Source organism: Manacus candei, unplaced genomic scaffold (assembly GCF_025592945.1).
Source record: "Manacus candei isolate 608988 ecotype Guabito, Panama unplaced genomic scaffold, ASM2559294v1 h1tg000052l, whole genome shotgun sequence".
Taxonomy (NCBI): domain Eukaryota; kingdom Metazoa; phylum Chordata; class Aves; order Passeriformes; family Pipridae; genus Manacus; species Manacus candei.
Genome location: NW_026138100.1, coordinates 2,978,506 through 2,991,949, shown reverse-complemented (window position 1 = coordinate 2,991,949; position 13,444 = coordinate 2,978,506). Strand labels below are relative to the sequence as shown.

The window sequence follows — 13,444 nt, the reverse complement described above, 5'->3', positions numbered from 1 at the left end:
CCTACCTCTGGCTTTGGAACAAAAGCTTCACCTGGAATTATGAAACAGTTTTCAACACTGCAGAGATGCTGAGCCATAATGGACAGTCTGCTACGTTGTTTACCTCCTGGATTAGCTGTAAGCCTCTACGGGAGAACCAAAACATGTACATCAGTGATACTGAATTGACCAAGGGATCAGTTACATTAAAGCTTGATTATCAGTATAATCAAATTAGAAAAACCACCACTAGTTAATAGTTAAGAACTCACATCAAATTGTATGCCTGGTTGATCTAGAGTTTTTTTTCTCCAATATAGCAGCATTTCACTAAGATACCATGCTGATTCACAACATTAGTCCTGCAATCAAATGCACATGAAAAGGAGCTCCTTGAACTTCTGCAGAACTAAATGAACGCCAAAAGAATTTTGTATGGACACAGGAGAAAACTAAAACTATTCTGACTGCAGAATTCAGAACAAACATTACACCATCTGACAGTATTCTCACATCCTTTCCTTCCATTGTTTCTGTATCAAATATTACTACCTTTTTTCTTCTTCAAGATGAAGCAAAGCTCCATAAACTCAAGATCAGCTAGAAACCAAAATTTCTTCATTATTAGCTGGTCTACATGTACAATACTTGTAAGGAAGCTGCATCTACTTTACATAAATTTAGAATGCCTAACATGAGAGCATTTAATACATAAAACTCAATTTAGTAACTCTCTGATTTTCCCAAGAATTTTTTTACAAAGACTATTAAAATACTAGCCTGGTCAGAGGTTTTCTACACTTTTGTGACCAGGCAAGAAATACATTTTATGTGCTTTGCTAGCACAAACAAGATTTAAACACAAAAAACAAGTCTCAAATGATAAAATACATTACACTAACTCTGCAGAAAGAGAATTTTGAAGATTCCTGTTCTTCTTTACCACCACCTCATAAAAAATAAAAACTAAACCCCAATTTGCATATCCAGTAACATCTGTACATCATGTAGTTTCATATAAAAAGCCTACTCATGAAATGCTGCCATGCTTATAAAATATATCCCTGAAAAATAAAACTAAGCCTATTGCTGAAGATTCTCATTTTTTTAAACAACTCTTCTGAAAGGTAGTTCAGCACAAAGCAAATAAATACTTTTCAACGACTTTTTGGAAAGAAAGCTCAGTGATTCTTTTTGCATATGCCAGCATTTAAAACTAGCCTCATTGCTGTTTCAGAGGAAATGTAGTAAGAAAAAAATAAAAACCTATTCACTATCATTATCATTCTCTGAAAAAAACCCAGACTGCAAAGTCTAACAATGCAGTAAGATATGTGCTTCCTTATCCTCCACAGTGGAAATGAATCTGACCTAATGGCAACACTTGTAGTCCTTCCAATGCCAATTCAAACAAGCCAATCTTTACTTCTCTCAAAAAATCCACCTAGCAACAAGTGTTGCTCCTGCTTCTCAGCTACAGAAGGGGTAACTTAACATCATCAACCTCTGGGCAGTAACATCTTAAACCACTTCAACCATATCAGCAGGAACATACCTGTGCATGGCACACATACACAGGTCATCTAGTCATGGGCAGGGACATCATCAGCTAGATCCGGATGCTCCGAGCCTTGCCCTGACTGACCTGGAATGTTTCCAGGGATGCGGCATCCACCACCTCTCTCAACAGAAATACTGTTACAGTGTTTCACCACCCTCACTGTAAAAAACTTCTTCCTTATATTTAAATCTACCCTCTTTCAGTTTAAACCCATTACCCATTGTTCTATCACAACAGGCCTTGTTAAAAAGTTTGTTTCCATACTTCCGTAACTTGGCCTATATTTGTATGTTTTGAATCTCAGTTATCAAAATTTTCTTTGTCCCTACTTCTAAATATGGATAGCACCTGAAACTACTCTAAGTAAATCATGCTGAAACTCAGCTAACTAGGTAACATTTTTGCATCTACTATTAAAACTTTAGCAAGGCATGAAGCAAAAGAAAAGATTCATAAGCCTAACCTGGAATACAATCAAAGTGATACTTGACATCTCTTCTGATGCTGCTCACTGTCAACCACCCTGAAATGGCCTGAAGTTGTGTCAAGGGATGTTTAGGCTGGATATTAGAAAGAGGTTCTTCACCCAGAGGGTAGTTGGGCACTGGAACAGGCTCCCCAGAGAAGTGGTCACAGCACCAAGTCTGACAGAGTTCAAGAAGCGTTTGGATGATACTGTCAGGCACATGGTGTGAGTCTTGGGGATGGTCCGCTAAGAGCTGGACCTGATCTTTGTGGGTTCCATCCAATGTGGTATATTCTGTGATTTTGTGTTTTGGGAACAGCTATTTCTTTTGTTCTCCAACAAAAGCTGTACAACGAAATTGTGCTTTAAATCAACACATATTAAAACCCCATTATAAACGAATCTGCAAAATCTGACACAGGAAGTAACCTACATGAAGAATTAGACTGGCAAAGTTGATCAAATAAAGGAGTATTTAACACAAGTACACAAGCCACTTTTTGCCAAACAAGGTAATTTTTTAGAACATAAGTATTTATATTTCACCTACATCAGTTATGAAAACAAAATAGCAATTTTTCTTATGTATGCCACTCAAAAAATTGGAATTATTTCCTATTTTATTATCATCTTTTGCCTGGTGTTATAGACAGCAATGTTAGATACAAAACAATTAAGTATTTAGCTCTTTTAACACACCTCTCTTCTAGTTATCAAACAGTTTAGCTCCTCACTTCCCAACTACCATCTGCCCAGTTCTACTCAAAGTTAGAGACTGACGAAGATCTCCTATTCAAACTGAAATAAGAGTCATTCTGAAGGAAGTGGGAAGTTACCTGGCCTAGGTGGCAGATTTAAGATGAAGCATTGAGGAATTTGCGGTAAGGTAAAAATTTTTACCCACAAAGTAAATAATAATTTTACAGGTGTAAACTACAGAGAAACAAAATGATCTGCTTGAGACTCAAGAGTGCTATTTTACTGCTGTAGATGTTTGGCCTTATCCTCCTCAACAAGCCTCAGAATTTAGCACATAACATAACTGCTGGTTCTTATCAGCTTTAATTCATTTAATCAAATCATATCAGAACAGAGTGGGTTGCAGTAGTAGGTCTATACTGACATAACTCACACCAACACTGCTGTGCTACAAGGAAACAGAAAAGCAAGAAATACAACCAGAGAGAAAGGCAAAGGTTATTTTCTCCCTGCTATACTAGCAAAACAAAGTCTGACCATAAATAAAAAAGCCTCTTGCTTTACTTTCCTACTGTTAATATCAAGTTATTCTAATTAATTACAAAGCATATCACTCTATTCCATGACAGCATCTTACCCTTTTGCTGAGCTTACGGCATATACATAGACTTTCTTTGATACTTAGGCTCTTAACTTAGAAACATCCAAGGAGGACCCCAAATTTTTGAGTATAAGACATTTCCCTTTCAAGAGTATAAATCCAGAGATACATAAAGTATCAGTACCAACTCATTATTATGTGCATTACACTGTTCTCTCCTTCCTGGTACTGTATATGCCAAATAACGATGGTTAACGTAAGCAACTCCAGAGGGTCTGGAAAAAAGGCATGGATCTTAATTATCATTCTTTCTCCTAATCATAAAATCAAGTAGTCTCTTTCAAACAATGTTCTTTCATGATATCAGATCAATAATGGAAATGTAAACCAAAAACTATGAATGATTTTGTCTTCAAAGGAAGGCCTCTGTTTCAACTGACGCCGAACAAGAATCAAGAGATCCCCGAATGTAAACTCAACAACAGTTAACATTCATTTCATTGCATGACCTTGAACAGCTGACTCAATTTCCTAGTGTTTCTATCTTCTCAGTGTTCTAAGTACAAGAACTTAAGCATGCATGGTATTTGGCATCTAACTGAGCTACGCTGGGTGCAGAAGCACTGTAATCTGTGTCACCAATGATGTATGCAGATGGTTACTGCTATGTAAAGTACAGAGCGCTCTCATGCAGTGTTAGGCCAATTTTTATACTGCTGTCACAAAACTATGCATCTTACCCATCATCACATTGCATTTTACATCACAGTCCATGAACCATGTTTTGCAACAAGGTCTAATCCCATATGATATGAAGTCTTTCTGGAAAATAGATCTGGCTTTTTTAATGCCCGAAACATGAGCCCAGAACTGAATTAAGAAATCTGGTTTATTTCATACCAAATGTTTGTCCCTGGTGTCTTTAGAGCCACCTACTGGAAATACTTCACTACCTGTCTTGAATGTTGATGGCAAAGCTAGAGTAATGACAGAACAATATGATTTTCTTTGACCCCAAAAAACGACAGCAGACATGGCACTTTCATATATCATTATGACTAATTTATGTGCTGGAAAAAAAGCAGAGCAAAATTTTCCTATTCAAATTTTTACTTTGAAAGATAAAATTAAAACAACATACACATTTAGGCTGCACAGAGAAAACCCAGTATTTACAAACACTGGAGTAATTAGATGGAAATTCAGTTTTCAGATTGACGAGCAATTTCTTTTTACCTTTTTAAAAGCGAGATGCATGTGAGAAGCCAGACCACTTCCATACATACAAAGCAAAAAGCCTTCCAGTCTCTGTTATTACATGTTTCATACAATGACAACAGAAATAAACTGTTAAGTCTAAAAGCATTGTGGAATAAGTCAACCTAGTATCAACTGATCTAGCATTAATACTGCATCACAGATCAGTCTGGCCTTCTTTTAAGAAAATAACTATTAATACAAAGCAGAATCTCAATTTGCCCTAGGACTTGTGGTGACACAACTCAGTTGATGCCTTTTTACACCCATAAGAATGGCAGCAATACATTAATAATTCTAATAATAATTCTAATATCAAGTCTCTCGCTTTAAGTGTTTAATCACAAGTGGGAATAATGCTAACCTTCCATTTTTCCTTATCTCAAGAAGGTGTTTTTTAAAAAAATGTGTTTAATAAAGAGGACAAAGGAAATAAATGTAAGTGTATTTCTTGAGATGAACGAAAGGTAAGGAAAAACTGACTGATGAAATGGCACATGAATGACTGTGAGAGAAGAAAGATATTTAAAACTAGAAGAATGCTGTGCAATTCATTCATGCCAAAGAACTCAGACTTCAGAAAAGGATAGAGCACCTCAAGGAAATATATCCTTCCATAAGACATTAAAAAAAATAATTATGTGCTTGTGAAAGGATCAGAGCAGATGATTAACTCAACATCAAAATTTGTCATTTACAGTCATATAAACTAAAAATTGAACCAACCCTTTCCTCTCTTTTTAAAGCCGACTGCGTTTGCAGTTTTAAACAAAAGGTTGCATTTAAACAAATTTTTGTTCAATTTAGCATCTGTACAACTTTGTGAAGATTCTAAAATCTTACCTCCCCAACTTCCTTCTGAAAAGTCAGTGTCATCTGTGTCCTGCCATAAGTAAAAGGTCCATCCTTTTTCGAAACATTCTCAAGCCATTTGATGATTAGAGGAGTAGAAACACTAAAGGGCAGATTCCCAATGATGTGTATATCTGGTGGTTCTGTTGACATTTGATGGAAGAAAAACAACTGTCAAAAAGTTTTGATAAGATTTTGCCAAGAAATAACACAAAAGAGAAGTACGTGCCTATTAAACTAGACTTAAAATATGAAAACAATTTTTATCATGCCACGCTGAAATTATGCCTTTCCATTTATACTTATCTTACACTAACAAAACTGTGTTACTAATCTCAGTAATTACTTGGAAAAAAGTGGTTAGGTTTGGTTCTCATTTACATTTGAATAAGTCAGTAGCTTTCAGATGACTTTCAGCTGATCGGTAGATTTCAGCCGAGCTACTTTACAACAGCAAAGCTCCAACAGCATTTCTGTCATTTTAAACTATGATTCCTAGGTACAGAGTAAATAGCCATACTCATATTTCTGTCTGACACATTCCTCCCAGGGGCATTTTACAAAGCCTTAACAACCCCCAAATCAACCACCTAACTCATACTGGATAGAGCTCTCCTTCTGTATAGAGCCCTCTGAAACCAAAAGGTGTTAAAGTACAGGACTTGTCCATAAGAAGCGATACCTATTTTTCAATTATGGATCATATCAGTATACACATGTGTTGTATAACACAATGCAGGCATTTCATTTCAATGCAGGGATCCTTATGTGGAAACAGGAGTGCAGCAGAGGTGGACAAAAACCAAAAGCAAGTGTGCTGTTTCTTAGATACTACAATATTTAATAACATGAATAACAGATGATAGTATAAAATTCAAGTTGTTTTTCTGGCACACTTTACTTACTATGCACTTTTTAGGCTGCGATATTTCTAGCATATTTGTCATACTACACATATATCAGAGATGGTTAAGCACCTTTCTAAAACCCATCAACCTTTCAGATTTTCATATGGCAATAACAAAGATATACACCCTATCCCTAATCAGTCAGATCCAAAACCAACGACTGTATGTTCAAGAAAGGTAAATTTTTACAAACTGCATTACACTCTCATACATGCATTTGATCATAGTTTTGTTCTGTGAAGCACTTACCTTTTGCAATGGGCAAATACAGCCTGGAATTTTTTGAGGTGAACATAACGTGCCATGGTCTTTCATGTCCTAAGTCAGAAAGCAGTTTACTGCTCTTCAGGCAGTGCAAAGAACAACTGTACCTTAAATTTAGAAATTTGGGAAAGGGGACTGGGAGGTCATCTCTGATTTATCTAATAATATTACATTTAAAAGGTGGGTGAAACAATGTCCCATTGGAAAGTCAGATTTAAAAAAAACCAAACCCACATGAATCCAAATACTTTTGCCAAAGACATTCAGCTGGAACCAAAACGATGCAAAAACTAGGTTTTGAGGACAAATTTTCTAAAAATTTCAAAGCAAATGCAGAAATTTCTTCAGTGGAACAACAGCAGTGGTCATTTCTGGCTTCTTCAAAAAGAGGAAGATGCTAGGAAGTACACCATTTGATCAGCTTTTACACTTTCCATGAGTTGTTATTGTACAGTCAAGATGCTCTAAGATTAATAACTGCAAAGCTACACACTGTTGGCTAAGGTCAATGTCATACCAATTCCACTGTTTTGTCTTAGAATAGGAAGACAATTCTGTTTCCTTCTAGGGACAAAAAAAAAAAGTTAGGTTGCCTTTTCTTATCTTCAAAATGTACCAGAAGAGAGTAACACTTGCACTGAGCGAAATTCAACTTTATCATCACACTAACTCAGAAGCCATAAAAAATGAAATAAACCAAATGCAAATACTAACCATCCTCCCAGTCCTTTTTTAAGTGCTTTGGAAAAGCCTTCTCCATCTTATAGGTCAGGATATCTCCATGAACGATGCGCACTTTTCCTGGAGCTGCTTCAGATAACATCTGTTTATAAACAAGCAAGCAGAATTCACAGCGAGTATTAACCAAACTGATTTCCAGTTTCAGCCACAACAGGAATGAAACCATTGCTGTATTTTTATCTTCAGTATGCAACAAAGCACAATAGGAGTTTAAACTGAGAACACCATCAGTTAGTATTTACTTTCAAAAAGTAAACACTAGAAAAATGTTTAATGTGCAATTGTGTAAACACTATTCACACCTGTAGAAATCTTTAAAGGGAATTCAAACTTGAAAAGACTGCCAAGAGTCTCTTCAACAACAACAATTAATAACAACAGGCCACTAGCAGGACCCCACCTGATTTAAGCAACAACGCAAGCAGCAGGTTTTGAAAAGTTTTTAGATTCATCACCTATGAAACAAGGCTCGTGTTGTTTATCCTGTCTCCCCCACAGCTTTAGGGCCTATCATCAACTTTTAGTCATATGTGATATAACACTACAAAAATATTCAGTCATTTTTCTTTTTACATGAAAAAGGTGAAAGAGATTCCCTGTAGTAGTCTATACTTGTAACATTAAAAACCAAGGAATTTCCCCAAAAGAGGGAATGAGTACCTAGCAGTAGAGAAAATCTCAAAAATTTCTGTCTTTCTAGACATTACAAAATCCACTGTTGTCAGCTTCTCCAGCCCACTTCTGCAGCTTATCTTAAGTCAGAACTAGTTGTGGTTTGACAACCAATTCTTTAATTTCGGATGTCAGTTCCCAAAATCAAAATTAGTTAATTTTTGTTTTAATGCTGTACTAATCTTTTCTCTATGAAACTACACACAAACAGCACAATTCAAAAGCAAAGACAACTTTTTCAAAGATGACATTTGTGGTTATTTATTGATCCTACATCAGAATAATGAGAAAAGGCTTACTGAACAAATTTGCTTTTGCACTTCCAAACCCATAAACAGTTAAGTGCCAGTGGCCTAACTGCTGAAATAAACTGCTCACCATTGTTAGTTCCATCTTCAGTCAGAATGATGCTTATATGCTCAGGGGCACAAACAGCTTTCATCGGTCTCTAAGCCAAAGGAAAGTGCTGCTTTCTCATACTGTTCACAAAATATCTGGGTGAAATTTTTTTGAGTAAAAGTTTGGGGGTTTTATTTATCAGAACAACGAAATTTTGCGTAGAGTGCTAAAATAAAAGCTTAACTAAAAACTAAGTGTTCCTACATGTTTTAAGTGCAATTACTTCCAAACAGAAAAACAAAGCTAACCTCAATTCCAAACCACTTAATGGATTTTTCAGCATTACACTAGCAATTATATGGCATACAAATTCCTATTTGTCAAATCTTTCTTTGACACTATTATAAATGCTACAGTAGGATGAAAGATAATGTAAGATAAATAAAGTTAGAAAATAGTGTCATTTTTTAATAATGGTTTTCATATCAAAAAGAGTTTGGGGGTTGCTGAATACCACACGACATAAAAGAGAACTGCATTTAATTTGTAAACAGAAAATCATAGTCATATATTTCTAACTCAAAATACTTGGAAACCCATTGAAGTTTTTTCCATTTTAAGGGAAAATGTGTGCAGCTAGCACAGTTCCAGGAGCTGCTGTGCACCAAGGACACCAGCCAAGAGTGTTCCATCATACAGATCCTCTCATTCTTCACACACAACCAAAAGGGCACAAAGGAAACACAAGGGGCATAGTTTAAAAAATAAAATGGTGTTCCTGCAATCATTTCATATCTGATACACTCTCTTGGTCCCTTTCCCTCCTCATAAATCTTTCCAGCCTAAAAACTGCTAGGGCATGTGGCACAGGGCAGTTATGACTCTTTAAGAAGGAGACAGAACACTGGCAGACTCAGCTTGTGTAAACTTCAACTCTGGACACATGTTCTTCACTGTAATTCAGTTTTGCAGTAAAGAGAATCCGAACTTCAGTTTTGCAACAGAGACCACGGCTTGGAAAACAGAAAATGAAAAATGCTGTATGCTTTGCATCAGTGATTTTAAATGTATCTAAAGAGACATTTTTAAGTAATAGTCCTCAATTGTTATTTTAATTTCTGACATCTTGTCTTATTAAAATCTCAACCCTTTTATGAGCATCTGGTTTTGGTAGTTTGCAATGAGAATCCAGAAAAAAATAGGTATTACAATCCACATTATCAGAACAGAAAGACTCAGTGTTATGTATCTTCTTACTTGTAGGGAAAAAAAGAATATCAAATTTAACAGAAATGAATGCAATGCATTTCTTGTTTATTCACATTCACCATTACCAAGTTATACCGTCTCTATGTTCAGTAATCTCAGAAATTCATTTCTACTGTGAGGAGATTGCTAATTAAAAATAACAACAAACATTACTTCATTTGAATAGTAAAGATAATTACATACCAAAAGCTCATTATAGACCCTGGAAAGTACAGTTTATTCAGAGAAAACTGTTGAATAAACAGTTGGATGCATTTTGGGAGATCAGAAAAAATGTCCAAGTTACTTAAAAAGTTCTGTTAACTAAAGCAAGTGTCTTTTCATTTCAAATCCTCTTCAGTCCCAAACCAGTTCTCAAAATCTAGAATTTGAAATCTAGAATAAAAATGCAGATTTGACCCCACTCAAGTGAAAACATGAAGGTTTCATACTTCATAAGGTAAAGATGGTATAGTGTGAGTTATCAATTGCTAACCTAAAAAGACATAGTTACATGCACATTCAGGTTCCAGGATTCATTCATACCTTACATTGTTTTTGTCATACAAAGAAATGGTAGCAGTCCTCAAGTGAACCACCTACTTATTCAAATGCCAATTTAGTGCAGAAGACACAGGGCAATATAAGGAAAGCCCTTTGAACTGCTCTAATCTAAGACTGTATAGGCATAAGAAAATAGTCAAATTTAAATATTTTGTACTCTGTTTTTCTTGCTAGATTTATACAGCCGATTTCCATAAACATGGAAACTTAATAACACAAGTAAATGGAATTTGAAAAATGTCACAATGACTTGTGAACTTATACCAATTTTAAAAGAAAGGAAGAAAGTTTGAGTGTTTTCTTGAAAATGTAAAATAAATGTTTGCTTTATTCTTATATCTCGAATGTATTAACTGAAGATATGCTTTCCCAATTCTATAAAACTTAATTATTAGCATTAAAATGAAAATTAAGACCAAAGGACATTAAGTTCAGCCTTTTGACTGCAATTTTACCTACATGGTGAAATGCACCCAAAACATCTCAACCTCAAAAAAACTAACAGGCCTTGGCATTAATTCAGGTGCAGGATCAGGTCCTGAAGAGCTATGAGAAAGCAGGAGCAATTAATTGCTATACTGTGTATCTTCATATTCAAGCAAATTATAGCTCCGGTTTAAGCCACTGAACCAAAACTATTTTTAATGCTGAGATCTCAACGAGACACTTGGAACCTTTCTGTGTTCTTAAAATGTTCTTATTCAATGCTGTGGATACATTTTTAAAAATTATTCTCTTTTTAATACCTGCAATCCTGGAATAAATCGAGCATCTTTTTCAATTAAAAGGAGTTGTTCAACATCAGCACTGAGAATGGATCTGGTAATTCCTCCTGGCCCAGGGCCCACTTCGCAAACATGGGCATTTTTCAGCTCACCAGCCTGTTTCACTATCTTGTCTGCAAGACACGGAGAACATACTAAGCCTTTATTTTCCAGAAGATCCAACTCACTAAGATAAAGTAATTGTTTATTGTTAAAACACAGGCGTGCTTATCTCAGGACAGACACAAACAGTGACACATCGCAGTTAAATGATCGCACACCCGCTAGGCTGAACAGGATTTCAGATTTCTTTCATACTACGAGATACACTGAACTATTTAAAAAGACTATTTTTAGTTTAATGTCTTTAGTATATATTGTGCTCATTACAGAATCAAATAAAAAGACACTATTACTCATCTGTAAGCTAGCAGTATTATTGTGCTGCAAACAAGCATTTGTGTTCAACATCTTAAAATATCACTCCTCGTCCTTATAAAATTACATTACTTATGGTATCTCTATTTCAAGGAAATTTAAGTAAGAAAACTAGAGTGAAGCTCTATCAAGATTGTAATATGTACAGAACAATTTTATGAGGGAGGAACTAGACTAAATTAAGAGTTGGAACACATGCAACTGGTAGTTATACAAAGTGTGACAGCTGAAAGGTGAGGAAAGAATACCTATACATAAGTGGAAGGATACAACACTGGAAGGTATGACAGCCAGGAAAGAAGACAGATTAAGGACTAAAACAAAGATTAAAAATATAGGCAATGAAACAAAGGGATCCTGAGTACGCAGGGAAGAGAAGATACTGACAGGAATTATGCTTCTCACTCCACAATTTATTATGTATGCAATAAAAATAAGAAATATCTGAAGACTTGTCTACTTGTAAGGCTTTACTAAAATGCATGCAGACATTTTTATTCTGGGGTAAGAGTTCAGTTTTTCAGGAAGTGGAACTGAGTTTCATGTTCTGAATTTTTATCAGCCTGAATCTTCAAATGTATTTAAATCATTAGCTACATGAAGCTGTACCGAATTTGTTACTGCAAAACCCAGCCACCACCAGGCCAGTAAAGACACCCACCACTGACTGAACAGTGCCAGCTTTGACCCCCACTGCTGACATGAAGCTGGAGAAAACCCAATTGTTCAGAACAATGTAACGGGTTCAAAAGCTACAACACTTCTGATAAACTGAAACAAATTACCTTCCTAAACACAGCATATAGCAAACTAAGCTGCACAGTGAGTTATAGTACTTTCCCTGACACACAATAATCTGAAAAAACACTGATTTTTAAATTAAATTTATAAACTATAATAGCACCCTAATGGTAAAAAGCTTGGATTTTTGTACTTCAGCCAATAACCCACATATTATATAGCAATGTAGTTTCACCTTAAAATTATAACTTATAGATAAACCTATTTTTGAGGCATTAACAAGTAAAAACAACTGGTCTAAGCTAAAATTCAGCTAAATTTCTCTAAGCTAAACTTTAAAAGAAGTCTTTAAAGGCTTCCCATTGAGCAGTCATTAGTCTCACAGACGTTATTATGCAAATATCTCCTTAACTGTACTGTGGATTCTGAAGAAAACTGGGACATGTGTTATTAGCTAAAAATATTAGAAAAAAGTATTTAACCTGTCAATCGCAAATCCAGTAGAAAGTTCTGGGAAAGTTGTCTCTGTGCTTTAAGGCGATAGAGTTTAATAATCTCTCCAATAGTTGGCAGGGGAGGCAGACGGAAAGCCGCCACCCTTCCTGGGGCAGCCATAAGCCAAAACTCTGGTTTCTTTCTCCTAGAGAGACATTGCAAAAATGATTCTATTATATACAGTAAATTCTGATTAATACTAAAGACGCTAGTTTACAAACCAACACATGATTTACAAATCATGATAGGAGAGCTAAATTCCAAACATCAGTATTTTGACTACTGGATCCAGTGTTTATGCTCGGCATGACTCCGGGGGATTTGGGCAAGACCCGTTTTGCAGCTTTGCCAAAGCAGCAAGTAAAACAAAGCCCCCTCACAACTGCTCCATGTCAACCGTTCATTACTTGAGAAACGACTCGTTACGGATACCGAGTTCCCGGCGTCACACACACACAGGGGACACTCAACCGCCCTGCCCCTCAGCCTGACTCTAACGGGCTCCGTCCCCGCCCACGCGCACCCCGAACCACACTGCGCGTGCTCCCGGCGGCGGCACCGCCCGCCTGCGCATGCGCATAAGCCGCCGGCGTTGCTGGGGAAGGCCCAACGCAGCATCGGGGCGGAACGCGGGCCGGGAGCGCCTCGCACCCGCACGCGCTTTCTCTCCCCCCCCAACCCGTCCCCGGCTCTGGCGGAAAGGGACACTTCGAGCAGCGCCCCAGAAACGCCGCGGCTCCTTACGGTACACGGCGGGCGCCGACCCGGAAGAGGAAGGACCTCTGCGCTGCGCACGCGGCTGCCCCGGCGCGTGACGGGACTCGGCGCGGCGAGGGCGGGGCCGCGCGCGCGTCT

General features: G+C 36.9%; 1 protein-coding gene across 5 annotated transcripts in view; it reads right to left on the bottom strand.

Moving 5' to 3' along the window:
• Positions 1-13,444, bottom strand: part of TFB1M (transcription factor B1, mitochondrial) — a 27,082-nt gene extending 13,638 nt beyond the window's left edge. Inside the window, exons 1-6 of one of the 5 annotated variants that reach the window (XM_051801683.1) lie at positions 13,334-13,444; positions 12,577-12,734; positions 10,898-11,049; positions 7,302-7,410; positions 5,407-5,558; positions 6-125 (exon numbers count right to left, since the gene is read on the bottom strand). In XM_051801683.1, coding sequence (XP_051657643.1) covers positions 6-125; positions 5,407-5,558; positions 7,302-7,410; positions 10,898-11,049; positions 12,577-12,709 — 666 coding nt within the window. In that variant the 5' untranslated portion in view covers positions 12,710-12,734; positions 13,334-13,444. The other 4 variants (XM_051801686.1, XM_051801687.1, XM_051801684.1 and 1 more) reach the window with 4 other exon arrangements.